This window comes from Magnolia sinica, chromosome 9 (assembly GCF_029962835.1).
Source record: "Magnolia sinica isolate HGM2019 chromosome 9, MsV1, whole genome shotgun sequence".
NCBI classification, from domain to species: Eukaryota; Viridiplantae; Streptophyta; class Magnoliopsida; order Magnoliales; family Magnoliaceae; genus Magnolia; species Magnolia sinica.
In genome coordinates, this window is record NC_080581.1 from 7571873 (window position 1) to 7596860 (window position 24988).

At 39.9% G+C, this 24988-nt stretch overlaps 1 protein-coding gene across 1 annotated transcript; it reads right to left on the reverse strand.

The window, feature by feature from the left end:
- Positions 1–16537: 16537 nt before the first annotated feature.
- On the reverse strand, positions 16538–24988 carry LOC131256118 (glutamate receptor 2.8-like). The gene is made up of 5 exons (XM_058257167.1): positions 24146–24988; positions 20928–21205; positions 20402–20714; positions 18600–19006; positions 16538–16950 (listed from the first exon to the last, which is right to left on the reverse strand). The coding sequence occupies exons 1-5, from the start codon at positions 24351–24353 to the stop codon at positions 16588–16590; spliced, it is 1569 nt and encodes a 522-aa protein (XP_058113150.1). The 5' UTR covers positions 24354–24988; the 3' UTR covers positions 16538–16587.

Genomic DNA, 24988 nt, shown 5'->3' on the forward strand with positions numbered 1-24988 from the left:
TAGATAGGGGCGAAATAGTAATTAGCAAAGAAAAAGAAAGGGGTACAATGGCAACAATGAATGTGCTCACGATCCGAGAAAAGGGCCGAGAAATGAAAGAGAAAGAGGAACGTAAGACGACAAAGAAAGTAGCGGTGATTACGTTGTGATCGAGAAAGAAAATAACAAGTCCTGTGAAGCAGAAAACAAGGATTATAAAGAAAGAAGTCGTTGAAAGGTAGAGTGATGAGATGAGAGAGAAAACAAGAGTGAGACGGCAAAGGTGACCTATGACGTAGTAAGTCATTTGAAGGGCATACCGGCTCAGTTAAGCGTATATGATGCACTTAAGTTGTCAGAGGAATTTCGGCAGAGCTTAGTCTAAGCATTGTCCAATCATAATGTCAGAGAAACTTTACTAGCAGAGATGGAACGCGAAGAGCATGATGAGCAAGAAAACTGCCTACCGGTCGTTTCTTTTTTCGATGACGATTTGATCTGCGAGATAGAGCATAATGGGCCGCTAATGATAGAAAGCCATATTCGCGGGAAGAAGGTCAAGCGGGTTATGATAGATAATGGGTCTGTGGTGAACCTTTAGCCACTCTCGATGTTGGGTAAACTGGGTTATCGTCATTCAGATTTATGCCCTAGTGGAATTATGATACAGGGTTTCAATCAAGATGGGCAGCGTACACTTGGTAAAATTATAGTGATGCTAGAAATAGGAGAGTTTATTACTGATGTTGCGTGCCACGTTATATATAAATGCTGTGACGACATACAATCTTCTCCTAGGAAGGCCATGGATCCATCAATACAGCATTGTATCCTCTACGTTGCATTAATGCTTCAAATACTGTAAAGATAGAATATAGTATAAAGTAATGGCCGATGCGAAGCTATATACAGAGGCCAAGTCCTTCTTTGCGAATGCTAATTACTATGAAGGGTTCACCGAAGATGAAAGAAAGAATGATGAAAGCAAAGTCCTTAAGGACAGTCAAGTAAATATGATTAAAGAAGAAACAGAAAATGCAGAATCATCCAGGACTACAGAAGCAAAGAAAAAAAATTTATTTTGTACCAAAACATCTGAGACAACCAAGGCAGCCGCCACTAACCCTGAAATTTTGCAGTCTAATTATACAGTGTCATTGCTGTATGTTGAGAGAAATAAGCCATTTTCGACCGCCCCAGGAAGATTTCAGGTCAAAGCTAGCGTAAAACACCTGGAGCCAATAGAATTTTATGTTTCAGTGGAAGCGAAGGCAGGAGGAGACCAAGAATAATGTGTACCGCGGTAGACTAACACCGCAAGACCTCAAAAAGTATAGTCCGACAATCAAGAAAATCATGAAAAGCATGGGGTTTGATTAGAAGAACTCATCGGCTTGAATCATGGGAGAGGAATTCAAATTCCTATTGGGGTCGTTCAGGAAAAGCGAAGAAAATTTCAAAGATTGGGGGCAGAGTCATTGGTGAATATGGTTACAACCAAACAATTATCAGAAGAGGGTCCTCAAACAATTGAGCATCCTGAAATGACTCCGAAGCAGATGGAAGACGGGGGGCAGCTAACAATAGACAGTTTGCGAGAGATAAACCTGGGTACTGAAGAAGAGCCAAGGAACACATTCGTCAGCGCCGGTCTTTCTAAGCAAGAGTCTAAAAAATACGTTCAAATCCTCAAGGAAAATAAAGACGTCTTCGCTTGGACGTATGTAGAAATGCCGGGCTTAGAACCTTCTGTAGTATTGCATCGATTAAATATCTCTAAAGAGAAAAGGCCGGTTAAGCAAGCGCAAAGACAATTTCATCCGGACTTAGTTCCCCTAATAGAAGAAGAAGTCAGTAAGTTAATAAAGGTCAGGTTTATCAAGGAGGTCGAGTATCCTAAGTGGATATCGAATATTGTCCCCGTGAAGAAGAAAAACGGACAAGTCAGGGTGTGCGTTGACTTCAGAGATTTGAACGAGGCCTGTCCGAAAGATGATTTTCCTCTCCCGATCACTAAACTACTGATTGACAGTACGATCCAGTATGGTATCATGTCCTTCATGGACAGCTATGCAGGATATAATCAGATTAGAATGACACTTGAAGATGAAGAACCAACAGTATTCAGAACGTCATGGGAAATTTACTATTATAAAGTTATGTCGTTCGGTCTTAAAAATGCTGGGGCGACATATCAGAGGGCGATGCAGAATATCTTTCAAGACATGATGCACAAACATGTTGAATGCTATTGTGATGACTTGGTGGTTTGGTCAGGAGATCATAAGGAGCATCGCGAACATTTGGTATCAGTTTTTCGTCGACTCAGAAAGAAACAACTGAAGATGAATCCAACTACATGTGCGTTTGGAGTATCTTCAGGTAAATTTCTCAGTTTTGTTGTCCGGCATAAGGGCATTGAGATCGATCCAGGGAAAGTCCAAGCTATTCAAAATATGTCGCTACCGAAAACACTAAAAGAATTGAAACGTTTACGAGGAAAGCTGGCATATATTCGCCTTTTCATTTCAAATCTAGTAGGGAGATGTCAGCCATTTTCCCATTTGATGAAGAATGGTACAAAATTTGTGTGGGACCAAGCTTGCTAGAATGCGTTTAACTCAATAAAATAATTGTTGAAACAGCCGCTGGTACTGACAGCTCCGATAAAAGGGAAGCTGCTGATTTTGTATATATCTGCTATTGAGAATTCTTTAGGAGCTTTGTTGGCTCAGGTGAATGAAGTTGGGAAAGAAACTGCTTTTTATTATTTAAGCCGAACTCTAATGGGTGCAGAATGCAATTACTCTCCGATCGAGAAAGAGTGTTTGGCGCTGATATTTGCAGTTCAGAAATTGAGACGTTATTATCTCTCCCATGATATAACTTTGATCTCAAGAACAGATCCGATAAAGTTTTTAATACAAGGCCGATGTTGTCTGGGAGACTGGCCAAATGGATGTTGTTGCTTTCAGAGTATACTATTACGTATGAGTCGGCAAGGGCGGTAAAAGGACAAGTAGCGACGGACTTTCTTGTAGCGCACCCTGTAGCAGAATGTGAAACCATCAGTGATAACTTTCCAGATGAAAAAGTTATTTTGACTGAGTCGTAAAGCCCGTGGCAGATGTATTTTGATGACGCTATTCGAGCATCAAGAGCGGGGGCAGGAGTGATATTCATTACTCCTCAAGGTGACTTGCTACCTTACTCCTTCACGTTGGGTACTATATGCACAAATAATGATGCCGAATACAGAGCCCTCATTGTTGGCATAGAAATGGCTCAAGAAATGGAGATAAAAATGCTGCATATCTTTAGAGATTCTAAATTAATTATAAATCAATTAACGACTGAATCCGAGGTAAGAAAGCAAGAACTTTTACCATATTGTCGGAAAACCCAGCAGTTGGTAGAATAGTTCTGTCATGTCGAAATCAAGCACATACCGCGATCTGAAAATGCAAGAGCAAATGCTTTGGCCAGTTTGGCAGCGACCCTGTCCTGCCCAAATCGAAGCCCTCTCCAAGTCACTATAGAAGAGAGAAGATTTTTGCCATCTTCAGAAGTCACTGATGAAGCTGTGGAAACACTTCCTGTATCATGTTTAGAGGTAATGACAGATAATTAGCGTCAGCCTTTCATAGATTATCTCAAATATGATATCTTGTCAGAAGATCCAGCACAGAGATAACAAATTAAACAAAGGTCAAACAGATTCATCATATGCAGCGAGGTATTGTACAGAAAGTCTCACAACGGAATGCTGCTAAGTTGCTTAGACGAACAAGAAGCGGGCCAGATGTTACGAGAAGCACATTCTGGAGAATGTGGGGCACATCAAGCTGGTCGAAATTTATTCCATAGAATACATCGAACGAGGTATTATTGGCCTACCATATTTCAAGATGTAATAGATTATGTAAAGCGGTGTCATGAATGTCGAATTCACGGAGATGTTATACACATTCCTCTGGAAGACCTACATCAGTCGGTTGCTTCATGGCCCTTCTCAGCTTGGGGACTTGACGTCATTGGTCTTATAAATCCACCTTCGTCCAAAGGAAAGCAACATATCTTAGCAGCAACAGATTATTTCTCCAAATGAACAGAAGCAGTTGCATTACGTAATGTTAAGAAAAAAGATGTGGTTAATTTCATCCGACACGCAATACTATACCACCGTGGTATTTCGAAGAAAATTGTCACAGATAATGGTACACCCTTAAAAAACAAAGGCATGAAAAAGCTATGTCAGAAATTCAGCATTCATCAGTCGTTTTCAACACCTTACTATCCCCCGGCCAATGAATTAGCAAAAGCGTTTAATAAAATGATAGTCAAGATACTGAAGAAGATAGTGACGGGAAACAAGCGTGATTGGGATGAAAGGTTACCAGAAGCATTATGGGCATACATAACTACTCATCGGACAACAACAAGAGTGACACCGTATTCATTGGTCTATGGTGTAGAAGTGGTGATCCCAATTGAAAGATAAGTAGCGTCACTCAGAGTGGCAGTACATCAGTCCATAACAGATGATGAAAATGTAAAAATAAGGCTAAAAGAACTGGATTTGCTTGATGAGAAATGCATGGCAGCCCAACAACGATTGCAATCGTATCAGGTAAGGGTATCGGCCGCCTTTGATAAACGAGTTAAATATCGCTCTTTCAAAAAGGAGGATATGGTGCTGACGTTGAAAAGACCTATAGTGGTCACCCGTCGAATATGGGACAAATTTGAGCTTAAATGGTACGAGCCATATTTAATAAAAGAAGTGTACTTCAATGGAGTATACAGAGTTATGGATCAAGATGGACAAGGTATTAGTCTACTGGTTAATGCTCGCTTCATCAAAAGATATCATCCCTGAAGAAATGGCTGATTTTGATCCAGAACATTATCAGAATAACGATCCTGTCTCAAAAGGGGGCAAGAATAAAACAAGACCATGACTTGTACTATCAGAGGAATGAATAAAGAAGAAATTTGTGAGCACATCAAGATAAGACTATGTACCAACAAGTGTTGCGGAAAGAAAATGCTAATCGTCATCATCAAGCGAGTTCTGCAAAATTCTGTTGAAATTGGTACTGTCACCAAGATAATTTATTATGAACAGCACAGATGGATACCATTGAAGATATTAGCAGAAGTGGTGACGTATCAATCTCAGTCAGAAATGTCTATCATTCTTGCAACAACGATGATCACCTAATATTATCTCTTAAGGCAGCCTAGTCAAGCCTCATATGGCCAACTACGCATAAGACCTATCATTTTCATCATTCGAGCAATGACGAGAAGCCAGTGACCCTAAAAAGCCGATGAAGGCCATTGTACGCATACCCATGCGGGCAGCTGATAGAGCTAGTAACCAAAAGCCTTTAAAGGCTAAAAAGTCCTCAACGGCTAGTCACGCGTGAGACCAATGCAGTCTATATGCTTTCCGGCAGCGTCATGGGAAACGGAGGAAAATGCCCTCCCGTAAATGGGCTCGACCTTGCAGACGAAGAAAACGCAAGCCGCAGTGTGAGCTCTTTGGCCATGACCATAGATAGGCCATCCATGCATAAGCCCCCCATATCTTTGGCTTGATTTCAGTATTAACTCATAAGGAAAAGCTTAAACCTACTCATTGATAGATTGACGACCCTAGATTTGGTACCTCAAAGGTCGCCTTGTGAGCCCCGTGAACTCTAGAGAGTTACTGCGGCCAACCCTGTGCATAATTCCAACCGGGTTCATGGCCCCGGTAGGTTCACTGGGCCCCTCTGATGGATTGCGGTTTGTGAACTCCCTAGGCAGTGAGAAGTCCAATTAACTCATAAGAGTTACAGAGACCATCACGTGAGACTTGACTCCACTACTCAAGAGTCTAAAAAACTACGTAGGCTCCACTACTCAAGAGCTTAAACTGTGTGTAACTGACTAAACTAAAATTTAGCACTGCCAATTAAGACAAGGATCATCTAGGAAATCCCTTACTAACAAATCATAAGTAGATAAAAAAAAGAAAAGAAAGGCATAATACATCAATCATAATGCATTAATCATTACATAAGCAAGGCAAGAGCATCATTATCAAAATATCATGAGATACTTGTGTAATTTACAAGTCTGAAAGTAATTATAGTAACAAAAAGAGGAAATATCAAAGTTATACATCTTATAGTTCTCCTGTAATGCCTAGCGCTGCTAAGTATTGTTACAAATTTTCTTGAAGATTAACTTGAGCAGCCGCATGTTCCATTCTTGTAGGATCTGGGTTGTCGGCTAGCTTTTCTTCCAAAAAGGCAATAAGTTCTTCATTCCTAGCCAATTCAGATCTTTCAGAGTCTACAGAATGAAGGCTGCATTGCATCTTCTCTTTTACTCTTTTGATGTTCAAATCTACCTCCGAACTTTGCTTCTCCAATTGTGTGATTTCTTGCTTCAGAAGAGTAATGCGATCCTGGATAGCTGTCTTGTCATCAGTAAAAGTCTTCAGTTGCTCTCGCAAAGATAATGTTCTTGATCATGGTGAGAGACAATGGGAGCAATCTGAGAAACTTTCTCCTTAGAGTATGCAAGTTGCTTCTTGTATTTCAAAATCTCAGGCGGAATGATCACGGTTTTAGCTGATGACAGAGCACCTATCGAATTATGGAATCTTAGAAGAGGATCGCGTATGGAAGAAACATCGACTTTGGCCATCCGTGCACACTATCTAGGACATCTAAAGCAACGGCCAAATCTAACCATTGATCAGGATCTTTAAACATCTCAACAATAGCCAAAATGGAGTTTCTGATCAGTGCCAATTTGTACACAGAAACCTTCTCAAAAGATAGCACGTTTGATGAAGTCCTAATAGAGCTAGAACTTGCTCTGCCACTTTGAGGTAAATTTCCTATTAAGAAATAAGAAATATAAAGTTATAATAAAGCTGTATGTGCAAGCAATATAGAAAGTGTAAACGGTGAAAAAGATATAATTTTTACTGGTACCAGAACAATAAGCAGCTACGTCTCTCTAGTAAGAGAAGGATCAGATTCTACCATCTCAGCGAAAGATAGAGCCCTAGCCTCAGTACTTGAAGCGACAGTAGTGGGAATGGGTAAATCAGTTGGCTCCACTAGAAAAGCAAGTTCGCGTGCTACCGCTCGTGGAGGTATTGAGAATCTTGGTGAGGCCGTTGGTGCAACAAGGGGGTAGATCTAGAGGAGAAGTATTATCTACCTCCGTATTTATAGCGTGATCGCCTGAAATAGAATGTGTAAGATGAGAAAAAAGAGAAAAAGAACAAAAGTAAACAAAGACAGTAAGATTTTCTTACATGGCAAATAAACATATTCCCCATAGTTTAGGGGTTCTTCTTCTTCCCATACGATGGGAGAAGTTTTTGCAGGAACGGCCTCAGAGGAAGGAAGGATATGTCCCTCATCAGCGGGAACATCTTCCGCAATTATATCATCTTCACCACTGATATCAACTACTCCCTCATAATCATCTTCTTGATTTTCTCCCTCTGTCTCGCTTTCATCAGAAATAGTATGTCCAGACGAAGAAGTTGAACTTTCATCGTCCGAATTTTCTTCGCTGGATTTCTCAACAATAACTTGTTTCCCTTTGGAAGGAAGAGACTAGTGACTCTCCGGTTGAGTATCTGTGGTGGCCAAAACCGGAGAAGCAGTAGCAGTGGTCCTTTCTTGAGGAGAAACTTGGGCACGTGCTCGAGACCTTGTCATCGGAGAAGAAGTTGGCTACTGCTGAGGGTGAATAATCCTAGAGACATGAGAAGAGGTTTGCTGCTGTTGAGGGTGAACAGTCCTAGAGATAGGAGAAGTTGGCTGTTGGTGAAGATGGGTAGAAGAAGATGATTGATCTTGAGGATTGGCTATATTCTCTGGCTGAGGGGAAGTATCTTCTGTAACCTCTTCTCTTCAAGGAGATGGAGATGAATTTGTTCAAATTCACGAGTATCACCATATGTATCCATCCTTCGAGAGTGTTACCAGGCTTTACCTCACGAATAGGTTCGTCCACAGATATCATGACACAGTGATGACCAGTGGAGGGGGCATGACTGGTCTCTGTGATGAAACCGACTCCAGCTTCAATGGTGCGACCCTTAAGCTCAGGGGGTGGGAGCCATATGGGCCTAGTCACTATCAGACCCTTTTCTAACCAAGTATGATTGGTGCACCCACCATCTCATATGGTTGTATGACGCCCTATGAGTACGATCGCAGCTTGGAATAATGAAGGAAGAATTAGCTTGGCCTAATAATTGTTTCCAAACCATTGCCCAATTGAATGGGCCAGTGTCATAGCTCCGCATTCTTCAAGTAACCAGCCCACAATCTTCTGGCACTGCCTGATCAAAGCCAAATTGATGGGCAAAATGGCTAGGATAATACGGTTCTCGCCAAAACTCCATCCCTTCTCTCGATGGGAGACTGCATGATCAGATTGATAGAAAGAATCCCCTTTCTGCTAAAGTGAGTGATTCCGTATCTGACTTCTCTGTATCTGCAGTGTAACGAGGTAGACTAAAATGGAAGTAGTTTATCTTGGCATCAGAGAAAATGGCATATTTTGCCCAATCGTAAGATCTCTTTGCCATGGATCTCTTTTGAAAAAAGTAGAGAGAGACTTGGGAAGGGTGGACATAAGCCTTTTTCGGTACTTCAAAAGTCCATGGGAAGTAGACACCGAGCCAACTAAGAAAGTAATGCCATGGCATGTAAGTCGAAGCAGAACCGACAGAAGGATTTTTTTATGTGGGAAGCAATTTCTCCAAAGCCTCTGCAGATCGAGTAAAGAATGGGAGGAGCAAGAGAATACTTAACTCCCTCAGTCATGGCATCTGCAACTGCAAACAACGAAGGACGAATGACATCTGTTGACTTAGAGCTTGGGAGGACCACTACGCTTAGCCAATAAGCAATGAATGCTGTGAGCTCCCCATAAAGAGAATACTCAGCACGACCCTTCATACCCTTCCGGAGATGCTCAAGCTCTCGAGAGTGGTTGCCATTAAACCTAGAAGAAAAAAAGAAGATAAGCAAATCGAATGGAAGATATATATCAAGGTGCAATAAAGGAATTAATTAAAGAGTAATGAAATTACTTAAGAGCTCTGCTGAAGTGAGCCAGCCATTGTATGGGCTTAATCTTGTAGATGTTCAAAAATTTTGACATTTTCCTGAAAAGTTTGGTGGTTGATTCTGAAATGGAGGGGATGCGGGCAGGCGAAGAGATGAAAGCAAGTTCCTCATTGGTGGGGACAAATTCGTCAAAAAAAATTTTGGTTATTGGCAAACCGATCATCCTGTGAATATCCCAAAGCGTGACGCTCATTTCACCTTCAGGGAGATGGAAAGAATTGGTCGAAGGGCACCAATAGTTAAGGAATGCCTTCACAATAGAAGATTCCTTGTAGAAGGAATACGACGTCGCTTCAATTGCGGTGAAAATGTTAATCTTCGACAAAGTCCCAGGGTGTTTCACCAGAACTGCGGTAGCCCATTCAGAATAGTAATTGCGAGGAGTCAGAAGACCTCTTGTTCTGAATTCCTCCGGGCTCCAGATGAGGCGGCGATAGCTAAAATGTTGCTTGAGTGTTTCATAAAAGCAGGATGAATGTAAACTATGAAGGTCGTAGGAAGGGACGAGGAAAATCATGGAATGGATGCCGCCAATTTACTATCTTGGTTTCGGCGGCTGCAGAATACCTTCTAATAGTCTTGGTTCCTTGAACGACCAAGACTCTGTGTAGGCCAATCTTTCTGCGGTCAGATGATCCCCGGGCTCGCAGATCAGCATGGAGTGATGGTGGTGGATACTGACTCGAATTACTACAAAGCCCTGCTTGTAGGGGTTATCAAATTTTATGACACCCTGAACGGCACAGATCGATTCCCAGGAGTTGTGGAGTTTCTTCTTGTTGTGTTCTTTAATTTTCTCTTGAAACTCCTAGGCTTTGTTGCGACGGTTTTTCTTTGGTCTAGAAGGTGGAGGGGTATCTTCTCTGGCGGGTGGCTTCTGGCTAATCGTCTGATAATGCACCGTCGTTTTTACCCATTCGTCCTAGTCGTATTCACGACCGTGTTTTGGGGGTCTTTCAAGATCATCGATCGCGATCGCTCTATGAATGGGAGAGGGAAGTGTCTCGATGCATTTAGTGAAGTTAAAGGTGGGAAGTACTGGTTCCTTTATGTAAGCAGGGTGCCTAGCGGTCGTTTTGAATCGCTTACGTGAAGGTTGAGCTAGAGATGATGGGGATTCTATTGCTTGAGATGCTGTAGCTTGAAAAGGTTCAGTGGTTGGCAACTCTTAGTGGGAAGGTTGATTGGAGGGAGGATTGATAACAATGAAGGTTCTCTTGGTACGGGCCATGTTGAAGAAATTTAGAAATTTGGTTAAGTCTAGGAAGTTAGCCAAAGTGGCGGTTGTGCGGTTCGCACAACGGGTTCTAGGTTGTGCGGGCGGCGTAACAGCTCAGGTCCTTGTGCGAACAAAAAATCGTTGTGTGGGTCACGCAACAGGTACTTGTTTGCGGGGAGAAAGAAAAAAGGCAACGTTCTGCTGTAAAGGGAAGAAGTGAAGAAATGAAAACTGGCCGACTATTTATAGAGAATGAGGTCGAGTACGGTACTCAGGCACTCGTTGCGCGGGTCGCGCAACGACCTCATGGAATGCAGAAGTTTAAGAAAATTGATCCTGATTCTTTAATTCAAGGGGAACAAAGAACAGATCAAAGGGGCATTTGTTGGAGCATAAAAATCATGAAGAAAGATTGAAGATCAGAAGATGCATAAAAGAAAGATTGAAGATCAGAAGATAAGGAAGAAAATTAAGTGTGATTGCTGTTGAGCGGGTTGCGTAACTGATCAGATGTTGCATGGGTCGCGCAACTTATAATAGTTACGTGGATTGCGCAAAGTGTTACCTGATTGTGAGCCGTTGCGCTGGTGGTGCAGCTGATCATGGGTTGCGCGGATCGCGCAACGATATTACTGTTACGCGGGTCGCGCAATCAAGAGCAGAGAATAATCATGATGAATGGTCAGATCTGATGCAAAGTGGACCCCATGGCATAAAGATCGAGGGTTGACACGTGTGGAGGCCTATAAATACCCCATTCCCCCTCTCATTTGAGAAGGAAGGATTCTGGAAGAGGAGTAGAGCTCTGGAAAGAAGACTGAAGGTGAGGAGCGAAGAAGAAAAGCAGTTGCGCGGACCGCGCAATACACTAAATGGTTGCGCAGACTGCGCAACAGACAAACAGGTTGCGCGGGTCATGCAACCAAGCTACTATGTGGCCAGTTCATAAAGGGAACGAGATGCTGCTAAGATCATCCAGTTCGACCTTCAATGCTCCAAGCTCTCCTTTACATAAAGGACAAGCTCAAAAGAGAAGGAGTTAATCAACACAACATTCCTCCTATGGAGATGATCGAAGCAATTGTCGAAATACTACCGAATTTGAGATTCAATACAATTTCAATTTATGTATTAAAAATGATCTATCTTGGAATCAAGGGATACTGAAGGGATGTAAATGAACTTAGTACTAATAAAATACAATGTTTGTTCTTATTACTTCCTCTTTGTTATGCTTGAATAAGATAATGTCCAAAATCGAATACTTTTGTTTCTTGTTCGAAACACTATGATATGGCCTACTTGATAAATGGATCTGCTTCATTTTTTTGCATAATGCCCCATAATGATTTGAAAAAATGGGTGAACATAGTGGATATAGGATACATACATCAAGGTAGGCCCCATGGTTAAGGCCAAGGTAGGTGGCATGTGGCACACTACGCAGTTCGCTAAACCCAACAATCGGATGCGGATTAGCTACTGTCAGGTTAAGTGGCTAGACTCGCTGCTGAAGTGACGTCACCAAGTTTTATGGGTCTCATCATGATGTATGTGTTGTATCCACACTGTTCATCCATTTGGAGAAATCATATTAGGGCATGATCCAAAGAATGAGTCAAATCCAAAGATTGAGTGGACCCCACCACAGAAAACAGTGGTGAGAGTGATGCCCACCATTAAAAACTTCTAATGGCCACAAAAGTTTTCGATCACGCTGATATTTTTGGCCCCTCATTTCATGTCTGCGTTATCACATGAACAGGTTGGATCTCAAATAAATATCATGGTGGAACTTAGGAAGGTTTCAATGGTGGGCGTCACTCTCTCCATTATTTTCTATGGTGAGGCCCACTCCAGCTTTGGATTTGCCTCATTCTTTTCATAATACCCTAAAATGATATCTCCAAATGGATGAACGGTGTGGATACAACACATACTTCATGGTGGGTCCACATAACTTGGTGACGTCACTTGCTACTTAACCTGATCCGCTCCCCCCAATTTTGGGTGGGAATGCGTACTACCCCCACTAGCTAATCGGTATAGCTAGAGAGGATGTCTTGTCAAATAGCTCTATGGAGCATACGATGATGCATATGTTTTATCCACACCGTCCGTTCATTGTTCGATATCATTTTAGGGAAAATGACAAAAAACGAGCCAGGTGTAAGATTTAAGTGGGCCACAATACAAGAAACAATGGGAGTTGGGTGCCTACCATAAAAAAATTTCTTGAGGCCACATAAGCCTCCGATCAAGCTGATTTTTGTGTTTTCCCTTCATCTAGGTTGGTGTGAACTTATAAATAGGTTAGATGGCAAATAAACTTCACAATGGACCCTAAGAAGATTTTAACATTAGTCATTTCATTCCCACTGCCTTCTATTGTGTGGTCAACTTAAGGTTTGGATGTGCCTCAATTTTTGGGATTGTGATCCAGGACGATATAGAAAAGTTGATGGGCAGTGTGGATCTAACACATAAATCATAGTGGGCCTAGAGAAGTGTCACACCTTAAAAGTTGGATTATGTTTTACGCAATGGAGAAAGTATCGAGCAATTTTGGAATTTAAAAAATACACGGAGTGCATTCTCCATTCACCTTTATTGCAAATTCAACCAAAATACATGGAGTGCTTTCCACATTCCGTGTTAACAAGCAAAACTAAACTCCGATTGCTTTCCAATTCCGCATTAAGTTAAAATTTTCAACGTTACCAAACAGGCCATAAGTCAGGTTTTTAGGTTGTTTGAGTCTAAAACTCCATCCTAGTTTTGAAATGATTATTTAAAGGATTGTAATTTCATTTTTATCATCAATTAATTTATTTTCAAATTTATTAGAAAATATTTCTATTTTTATCCCTTGTGGATTTAAGGAAGCTTTACGAGGAATCTAGAGAGCTCTGTGGTGTTTCCATCCAATCCATTCATTTGGATTGTCTCATTAGGTCAAAAGGACACCTCAAAAGTCAACCTGGTTCAAACCTAAGGCAAGCTACATTGTGTTGCCTATTTGGATTGCCAAGTACCTTTACTGTGCCATGGAAAAGTACAATGACTACAAGTTTCCTTACCTTGGCAGGAAACTTGGCAGCATCTGCATGTAATAGTGGACAATTTTTGTATTTACTTTTATGGTGGTAAAATCGTAATAATAACACTTTTTTTATCTACATTACTGCACTAATCGGTGATCCAAATAACCCTACAAGTTTTAGGTGTACCTTTTACACTATTCCTTAGTGTACCCTGCTCACTTGAATTTTTTATTTAGATAATTTTGAGTCATGAAGGTGTCTTATGGACAGAGTAGATGTCACTTGTAAAATACTAGGGCTGTTGTAACATCCCGAATTTTCACGGCTAGAGTTTATAATCATGTCTGAGAAAACTAAATGTTAATAATTGAATGAATTGGATGCTTTAAAAATCGCACCATTTTTTTTCATTTAGATCACATTCAGTTACATTTATGAAGGTAACCATTCACGAGAATAAAATCGACCGTATTTATTATTTCATTAAAATAAAAGAATTCAACAAATTATCAAATGCCCTCTCAATGGGAGCTTATTACGGAAATATAAAACTAAATCATAAGACCATCTTTTTATTCTTTCAGTATAATCTTTCATAGAGAGATTATCCTATAGAACTTCAATCTGTGTATCACCTGCATCATCTGTACGATTGGAGAGGGCCAATGCCCTACTCATAGTAATGGTTATCCTTTAATATCAACAATAATTTAAGAGATTCAAAAAAAGGTATTGTAAGAGTTCTGATACATCCTGTACTCCACTACTACGAGGGGTATCAATATGCGTAATTAATGTATATGAATGCATGCCTAGCAAAGTATGTGCGACTCATCATACGTAGTGATCATTACAATATGGAATATAATTCATAGAAAATCTGACTCGCCCCAAATCCCATAACTACGGAGATTCGCCGGCGTGTCCAACGCTACCGTGAATTTACGTGAATACCTCGAGGCGGTACAACACATGAGTCAGATGAATTATGTGACACGATTTATTCATGGAGCGACCATTTGTGACATCCAATCCTGCAAGTGATGTAATACGCATTGCAAATTACTTACATCGATTTATGTATCACTACTCAAACCCATAGAATTACGCGTTGACCAAGATGGTCACTACCCAGAGTGCATTACGTACACGATAAAATTTGAATCACTAGTTGTGATACCTCTAACACATTACTTGCACCAAAGAGAAAATAAATTGAATCATGGGAGTTCTGAAATTTCAAGATACATGCTCAAGCCATAAAGGGAGAAAGCACATGCTAATATAATAAAAGAGAAGAGTAGCGATAAGTTAACTCAACAAAAGAGAAGAGTAACAATGGCTAACTCAACAAAAGAGGGGAGTAGCAAGGGCTAACTCAACAAAATTGGTAAAGGCAAGGGCCAATTACCTTTATTATGTCATGGATATCGAGTGCAGGGGACAACAAGTCTACTACAGAGTGGGTATTCACCCTAGGAGGTGTAGCTGTATCTTAGAGATCCAATAAACAGACCTGTATAACGCACTCGACTATGGAGTATAAATTTATAGTCCTGGCTATAACAGTCAAAGAGGCTGAGTGGCTAAGGGATCTTTTATTAGAAATTTCTTTCTGTGTAAAACCTATATCAGCTGTGTCACTATATTGTGATAGTGAAGCCACATTAGCTAGAACCTATAGCGGCACATATAATGGTAAGTTTAGACATATTAGTATTCGACATGATTATGTCAGACAATTGATTCGAGATAGAATCATTACTATTTTCTATGTGAAATCAAGCAATAACTTAATGGAACCTTTTACCAAACCTCTACTGAGAGAGGTAGTAAATGCAACATCTAGAGGGATGAAGTTGAAATTCTTCGACCAAAGTTTTACCAGTGATGGTAACCCAACTTAAAATAAAAAAATCTCTAATTTCGGGTTTAATGGGTAAAAATAAGTTACTAATATGTGGAAAGTTTTCAGCTAAAAATAAGTTACTAATATGTGGAAAGTTTTCAGCACTAAATTATTTAAGATCTCATCCATAATAAATAAGTGTTGAGCATTACGAAAGAGGGTTGAGTTTTATAACTCTTAATGAAATCCATTCTAAAGGACAAGTGTCTTATAGCAACGAAGATATTGGAAGGATTTCACCTATATGAACATAGAGATGGTGCCGTCTCTTATGAAAGTTAGGAGTTTTCTCTCAGGATCGTTCACGAAATAGGGTAAGCACATAGTCATTAATTATGCTGAGCAAGATTGTGGTAACTTTAATAAACACATAATGAATATGTGTGTGGTTTCTCCGGATCTATTATCTAGGAATAACTGGTAGATATCTGAGATACTTACAGTAAGGGAAGATTCAAATCGAAAGATATTTTTCTTTATGCATATAAGTTGTTTATTCTGGCGAAAATATTTTTCCAAAAAAATATATATATATTTTTTAAAATCAAGTGGGGGATTATTAATATATATTGATTTTTTAACTATATTTTAATTATATATATATATATACACACACAAAAAGGGTTTGCAAAATGCCTTTTTCTTGGGTTTTGGGAATAGTCCCACATTAAAAAAAGAGGAGAAAATTATTTGGTTTATATGAGAGAGGTGGAGTACCTTTATGTTTATTCTCTTGGACTGAGGTGCATCAAGCTTGTGTGTTCTAGTACCTCGTGCTCATGCTCGGGCATGGTCTTGGTCTCGGTGTCGATCTCGGTCATGTACTCGGTGCGAGGGCATGGGCATGTGAGGTAGCGTAGTTGTAGAGGTGCTAGTGGCGTAGTTTGCACTTTGCACGTTCGCATCATATCGCAGAGCCTCTTTTTCTGAAATTTTCCTTTTATTTCTACAAGATATTGTGTAACAGAGTTCTATTAGTGGACCTTTGTGTTTGCTGAACGCAGACCTACACCAGACTCGTCGTATCCTAGAAGCAATTTGCCTGTAACCTTTTTAGCATACTCAATTTACTTGAGTAGGGGCAAATAATGCTTTAAGGACAGCGTTCCAAACGTGCTTCAGCCTGTTCTTATTTCAGATCAATTTGAATTTTTTGGTTTCCATATTTTACAAAAAATCATTATTTCTGTAATTTTTTCAACGGAAAGATCATTGCGTTTCAGCCCATCATGCCCTCTTTCTGCATTGGGCCAATGATCCTCACCACCCAATTGGTTTTCAATAATTTGGATTGGAAAAACCATATGGCAGAAGTTCAGGACTCGTACCGTGTTTGGGGATTGTTTCCAGTCCAGGTGTAATCCTAGTCTTGCTCCGCAACATGCCCATTGATCCGCGCTTATATGAGCGGCAAATGAAGTAGACGGAGAGTGCAATGGCCGAAGCAACCGCAGTGATAATGTAGATGGTGCGGAGGCTGTATAAGGTCAGGCTCTTGTTTGAAATCGGTGATCCTGCTTCAGGACATGTTGTTTGGTCCCCAAACCATTTCTTCTCCATCTCGAACATCTTCTCTCCTTCGCTGAAATTCATGACCGCCCTAGAGATATCAGGAACCATCGCCGAACCTCTTGGAAACACCTGCAAAAGATGAAGGAAATAGGTTAGTGGAAAATAAAAACAAATAAAAAATACAAGAAACAGAAGTAAAAAAGATCCCGTAATGCATCACATTGAGGGCTCGTTTGGATACCACCAAATGAGTTACTTTTTCTACCTATAGCAGTAGACAAGTGACTTATTTCAGATAAGTAAGTTTGTTTATTATTAGTTATAACTAACTTTTTTACTTAAAAGTACATAATCACTTCAGTTTTTTTTTTTTTTTTTAGTTTTTCTACTTTTCATAAGTTGCTGAAGAGAGGCATCAGGAGAGACCAAAGAGAGGTACGTATGTTGTTTTTGTCAAACATACTTTTATTCTTAATAAGTAGGAACTAAAATAAACTACCTGTGAAATAAGTAGCTTATCTTAAGCAACTTACGATCCAAACGCCCCTGAGTATGATCATGTTTCCATTAGGAGTGGTAATGGCCAGGTTAGGACCTGGCCAGGCTAGATGCTAGATCCAACCCAGCCTTACGCTTAAGGACTAAGGCCTCACCCCAGTCCAAGCCCGGATGTTCCTATCAAAGAAGGCCCAAGCCCATTTCTCGGAAAAATTCTTTGGATCCAGCCAGATAATTGATAAAATTCCCTTAAAATAAAAATAAAAATTCCCATTTCCTATTTTGATGTTCTTAATCTAACCGTTGATCAAGTGTGTCCCATATGCACAAAGAAATAGACATTTAGAGGAATGAAACTACGTTCTCATTCAAGATGCATGGGTTGCCTAACCGAGAATTGGAATGCCATATTCATATGATATAACCCATTCCAAGCTAATAGGTTCAAGCCCGATCCAAAGCAGAGCCAGGGCTCGTCGGGCTAAGTGGGCCACTCAGCCCATTGCCACTCTTAGTTTCAATGCTTGATACAAACATGGCTTTATCAATATTTATGATACGAATTACGTGTGTTTTCAGTTCTGAGAAGTGGGTCCTGTGGTTGGTATCCTGATCATTGGTCTGTTGGGTACACCACTGTTGATGGAGATTGTCCCAAAAATTAAATCTCCTTGTATCAGGGCATTTTTCTGTTCAATGTGGAACCTTCTTGTGTTTCTCTTCTAAACGTCTCTCTGTAGGCCACAGCTCGAAAGATTAATATTGTTTGAGAAGGAGATTTTAGGCATAGCCCATCCACATGGGACACAATAGACCATCAATCTGGAACACCGAACCATGGACCCCACTAGTGAGAACTTAAAACCCGGGCCATATGTCAGGTCAGCACTGTATTGATGGATGGAGTAGCAGCACAAATCCTGTTACAGGACCTCTTCGCACAAGATCTCTTTGTATGTCAACCCGACTTTTCTCTAGGCAAGATCTACTGCAAAGCTTTGTAGGATAATCTTAACCTACAAAGGGACATGTGGGGCCCACTGCAATGTTTTCATGACATCCATTCCGTTCATCATGTGCATCCCTTATGTTCTCCTTGGAGCCCAAAAACCAGGTGGATTCAAATCATGAAATGATACTCATGCTGAAAAGGAGCTCATTCCCATACCGCACGAAAGAGCCCCATATCGTGATTTTTGGAAATTCTACTAAGACTAGGAAAAACACCATTTAAAAAGTTCTGCTTTCAAAATTAGAGAGGAAGAGGGATGGAGATATACAAAGCCGAATCCGCCAGTTCTGTAAGTCCGACCACCCATGGTATACTTGCGGCAATGGCTCTTGAGGAAGACTCTGATATAAGGGATTTCATCCATGATAGCGGAAACGCCACCATTGCTACTTCCATGCTCCAACGCATGTGCATACTGTTCTACAGTTGAATAAGGCTTGAGCTTTGATTCATTGAAGCCAAGATTCCTTAACAACTCAAACACAAACGACCCATTCTGGTACCCAACGTAATCGCCGTTTGTGATTAAGGACCTTACATCTGTGATGGTCGGTTGCAACTTTTCGACGGTTAGCATTGAAGTCAGATTCGCAGCATAGGCGGTCACTAGAATAAACACTAGAAATGTCCACAAGTTCACTATGAATCTGGAATAATTGCTTTCTAGCTTCTCATCTGCATTGAGCAAAACTAAGGGTTAGCAAGAGAAGTGCTATACCTGCATATGTTTTTTTTTTTTCCCTTTCAACTGAGCCCCGAGTCAACTCAAACAACTTGTCAATGTACGACTCCATCAGGTGGGCTACACATGATCATTGGTTAAGATCAGACTATTGAATTGTTCAAATTGAGCGATTCAGTGGCCTCACTGTAGTTTTTTTTTTTTTTTTTCTTTCTTTCTTTTTCTTTTTCTTTAACACGATATATCTTTGTATATATAATCAGAGGAAGTACAAAAAGAAGATTTAAGGTGGGCTCCACAAAATTAGGCCTCACCTATCATATAATAAGGAAAGCAAAAACATCAAAAGGAGCCCATAGCCTAACACTGGATTAGATTCGGACAACATGGACCACTTTCGGTTTTTGCGGCTCTTAGATCTATCTCTTTTGTTGATGCTAACTATAGTTGTGATTATTATAAATAGGTTTCGACTAGTCAAAGGACCCTTTAATTGGTCGAGCCTAGTCCTCGACTGGTCGAGCATCCCGGGAATCCAAATACATAATTGCTGGACTTTGAGTCGAGCGGGCTTCGACAAGGGACCTTTGACTAGTCGATCCAGTCCCTCAAATGGTCGAGTAGCGTGGAGAAATAGAAGATTGAAGACATCTTCTGACAACACTGCAGCTCTTATATCTATTTCTTCTACTAATGCTAACTATAGTTGTGATCATTGTAAATAGGCTTGGGACGGGACGATTGAACCATGGTCCCTATACACAGTTATTAAGCAGGATATAAAAAACCAATGGTGTGGAGACCCTAGAGGAGAGAAGTGTTATGGGTAAGCTTCTAGCCCTCATTCATATAAATACATGTCCTGATCCTCTCACTAACACAAGAGAGAAAACCTCAGTCCCATTGAGAAGTTCTCCAAAGAGTGTGAGGTGCGGAAGATCAAGATTCCCGTCGGCGACATTGAGGCATTGAGAATGTCTTTCCAATCAGGTACGCCTTCAGATTAAAATGTTAAATTTCCATTATTGATGCATAGACTATCCGTGAATTCCGCGATACAGGTATAACAATCAATCCTTGCTACACGTAGATGGGCTGTATGCAATTGCCTCACATGTGACAAATATGCAAAGAATCATCCTGGTGCAATTCTCATGTTGGCCACACATGTATTTTGAATGTAGACAGTCTGCTGCTGTCTCATTTTAACTGTGTCCATTTCTGGCCAAGCGCGTGGCCCACCTGATGAGTGGATTGGCACGATTTTTCTTTTGGTTAGGGAAAAACTACCATAATATCCACCCAATGAACAGTCCTAATTTCTCAGGAGAGAGAGAGAGAGAGAGAGAGAGAGAGAGAGAGAGAGAGAGAGAGAGAGAGCTACTTACGGGTTGCGAATACGAATGTAGAGAAGGAGAAGGAGAGGATCTTCCCGATTAATTCAGAGGGTAAGCCTTGAAATTCCTGGTTCTTTTCACGCTCAAAAACCCACACCAGAACCCCCTTCAGCACCGCAACAGCGAGTGTAGTCAGCCACAGAGTCGTGGTTAGTGGCTTCATGAACCACCATGGGCTCATGGAATTGTTGTCCTTCGTCGGTACAATCATGGATACACCAGCCTCCATATACTGATATGTGAAGTCTACAGTATCCGATCTAGCTGCTGTGATTGATATATCTCCCACAACTGCATCATATTCCTGCTCAAACTCAACGGTTTCAGTGATTGAGCTCTCAAGGTCCCTGCATATGGCACACATACATGACATCTGGACCATTCATCTGTGGACCCTTTTATGGAAGCGCCAAAAGATGAATGGCGTAACTTAAAATATTTGAATTTAGCACCCATCAGACATAAAATATGTAAAAACATGATGAAACAAATCAATGCTGATAGGTACACACCCAACCTTGAGATATACTTGAGAAACGAGTTCATCATAATAGCCCGGAGCATCGCTGTTGCCAATATACGGGATGAATTCATAAGAGATGTTGTAGGGCAACGTCGCTATTACTGCCTGGAAAACGTCTACAGGGAAACTGGACGCGACCTGTTTTCCCATAGGATTATACTCCACCTTCATGAACTCTTTGAATCCATTTTTTATTGGAACGCCGATCTGTAAATGCTTACTAAGCAGTTGATCTTTAGAGATGTTTGTGGATGCTCCCAGCCAGAAAACGCCTACAATATATTCTATGTTAGTCAAACAACCTACAAGCTTAAGAAACGAAATCTCTAGGGTTTGTGATTTTTGGAGTTCTTCAAATCATGTCGGAACAGAAAAGGGTGCAACCATGGCATATATAGCAATGGAGTTTTGGAAAATGATACACAGGTAATACAATTACGTACAGCTGTATCATTTTTTATTTTTTTTTCTTTTTCCAGTCGGGTGGGCCACGTGTATCGGTGTAAGTCCCGCTTAAAAAGGTACGCCACACATTGGCTAAGCCATGGATGGTCTTTTTTTTTCTTCTTCTTTTTTTTTTTTCCCGATAATTAGACTTGCAAGTAAACCGTTGACCATTGAATGATTTTATCTGTAAGAAGATTGGGTGGGTAATGTTATTCATAGCAACCCATGATTCGCCACATGGCCCACGCATGGTGGGTCCTACTTCGTGAATGAAGTGATTCATTGACAAAGAGTCTAAAAAAAAAAAAAATCTCTCCACTCTGCGTTGATGTAGAGCTGGTCGCAGACACTTTCACGGCAAAGATGGACAGGGAAGGCCTGGTATCGGAGGCAAAAATGATCATATCTCGCAAATTAGGATAAGTTTTCCGACATATTATATATGATTTTGGGTAAGAGAACCTACTTAAGCTAACCAAGTTGCACACGCGCGCTAGATTTGCAAGATTCCATTAGACGAACATTAAAAGATCTAATTTAATTTCGTACGAGGAAAATGCACTACAGTCGTAACAAAGATGTTTGGTGGCACCTATTCAATCTACCACTCATTTGAGCCATAAGCAATTATGAGTGCTTTAGTAATGATCCCCACAAACTCTTCTGCAACATGTGCATAGTCAATTTCTTTCTCATTACCTTTCATAGAACTTACATTGGTTAGCGAAGTGTCAATTTTTTCCACACATATAGCATCATTCATTGTTATTATTATTATTATTATTATTATTATTATTTATTTATTTATTTATTTTGTCTATCTTTTATTTCTTTGGCCATGGTCCAAAACTTTAATTTTCTTGACCCTTATGATTATTTTCAACAACGTAGACCTTAGTTATAAATTTTAGATCCAGAAAATTTTTATCACTGTTTCTAGTTTTCTCTTTTATAAGTATATGAAGAATGAGGTTATCGAAACTCATGTCATTTCTCTTATGCTTAAAAGAATTTTTATATTCCTTCCGAGATGAATAAAGTTTTTCGATTATTATAGCAACTTGAAAAGCCTCATTAATCGCTATACCTTCAAACGAGATTTCATAAGTTACCTTCTATAAATCATGCACCTTATTTATTATAGATTTATCATCAGACATTTTAAAATCAATATAACAACTAACTACATACTTCTTCGTTCTAGCATCCTCCATTTTGAAATTTTTTCTCAAGATAATTCGACAGTTCTTTGGCAATGGAGAGATAACAGTAGATATCATATAGTTCTCGTTGGTTATCGCAGTAAGAATATGGTTTCGACACAGATAGTCATTATTTTTCCATTTCAATAGTTTAAAAGGTATTGTTGGTTCAATCGCTTAAGTGATGGGGTAGAATTTTTGATAATGTAAATCAACTTGAGGGTAGTCAGATATAACTCCATTTTCTGTTGCAATCTCTTAAAGTTTTTCTCATAAGAAATCTTGATTCTAGGAGTCTCAAATATAGTAGTCACAATGAGATTTTTTAGAGAGAAATTTATCTTTAAATTGTTAGTTCTAATATGCAGATATAATAGAAAATTTAAAAACAATAAACCATAAATAATAATAATAGAAAGATCTAGAGAATTGAGGCACGTTACTGTCGTTGTCTTAAAGATAAATTTGTCCCCACAATCCCTGATGCACTGGTGCCAGCAAGTTTGCCCCTGGGATATAACAACTCTCCTCTAACATGAACAACTTAGATCAGTTGCATTAACGATCTCAGCTACACGATCGGCTTAGATCAGTTGCACTAATGATCTTAGTTACATGAACTCAAGAAAGCTCAAATTGATTTACTTAGAGAAAATTTAAAAAAAAAAAAAAAAAACCAAAGAAAAGATAGATTTTTCGAATGATTTTGCAAATGAGGGGAGATGACTTTATAAAGGAAAAGCAGGTAGCCATTAGAGCTCAAGACACATGCGAGCGGTATAATAAATGCAAGTTGGCACATGCTAGGTTTGCAATGGTTCTTTGTTTGCATATGCATGAGTACAAAACATATGTCTAGAAAATGAAAAATGTCTGATCAACGACACCGCATCGTGATGCACCGCGTCCACAGTCGCACACGCACATGCTCCCATGACATATCTTTATTTTTCAATACAAAGGGTAAGCGAAGAGTTTTAATATAAATACTTAGTTTTTCTAATAATTTTTCAATATTGTGGGATGAAACTAAACACAATTAAAACAAGTTGATTAACGAAGGCAAAATTTTGATTCTTTTTTTAGATTTTTAAAATCTAATTTAAAAAACCTTTTTAATCCAACAACTTTATCAATAACATGCGTAAAATAGTTTTGATCCTAAGATTAGAGTTGAAACACGTACGATCGGCTCAAGTTGCCTGCTGAGGCAGCTTTTGCCTCAGCCCACTTGGGCCCAATGCTGCCCGGGCTGGGTTCTGTGATGGCGTAGGACTCAGTTACTTAACTCATGGGGTGGACTTCGGCATTCTTGTTTCTTTTCCTAGAAATTACTCCCCAAAGCCTAGTTTCTTAAAACAAATTCAAAAAAACTAAAATCCCCCGTTATCTATGCTATTAAAACCTGACATAATTACAACGGAATCGAGCATACATCGATGTACAAATTGAAAAATCGAACATTGGTTTCATGTAAAATTTACAAATATATAAAAACCAATAACTAAATTCATATTTTCTATTGTGAAACTCAATTTGGTTAGTGGAAAGAGTAGATCGTACCTGCGCATTTGTTCTTCAAATCACATGGGCTGATTGACGTTTGCGATTGGTGGGCCGGAGTTGAGTAGAAGTCATGGAATACCACAGACACACATGTACTGTTACTGGCTCCAATGGAATCAGCGGTCACCAATGGATTAGAAGTGGGCTCGGTAGCAATTGACGGCCCAAGAAAAAGTAGCGGCAATAGAAAGAAATGGATGTCCATGATGTGTATCTCTTGCTTTGCTCTGGGTTTATTTCTTTCACTTCTTCTTTCATTGTAAACGGTATATATAGAGTCAGGTGACCAACAAAACAGAAAACAAGACAAAATAATAAAAAAATAAAATAAAAAATCGGGAGAGTTGGACTATGGTGATAGTTCACCACTATTTTATGAGTTGTGGGGTTTTCTTGGCCTCCATTTTAGATGAAGCATAACAAGAAGTTCACACCATACAAACGATCTTAACTGATTTCACTAGTTAGATTTGGACCACTGACCAATTTAGCTTCAACTACTCATTCAATAGCTGTGAATTAGTTCGGTGGAAGAGTTAGATCAGAGTCATCTTTTGAGTTATCTTTCATCAGAAGCCAGCCCTTAACATTTGAACCGTATGGATTTACATGATTGTATGCCACGTGTACGGTTCGGGAGACACTACAAGTTATATAAAATGGTGGTTAGCTCCCACGGTAGCCATGTCTGAAGAATGTGTCAAAGTCAAGTCCTCGGATCGTTTGATTTCATGCCGTGTTTGTCTGCGTAAGCGAATTAAGAAACGTCTACTTCAGCGTCCGGTCTGCGATGAACTAGGGCTGTCAACAGGGCCGGGCCCGAAGTAGGTTTCGGCTCGG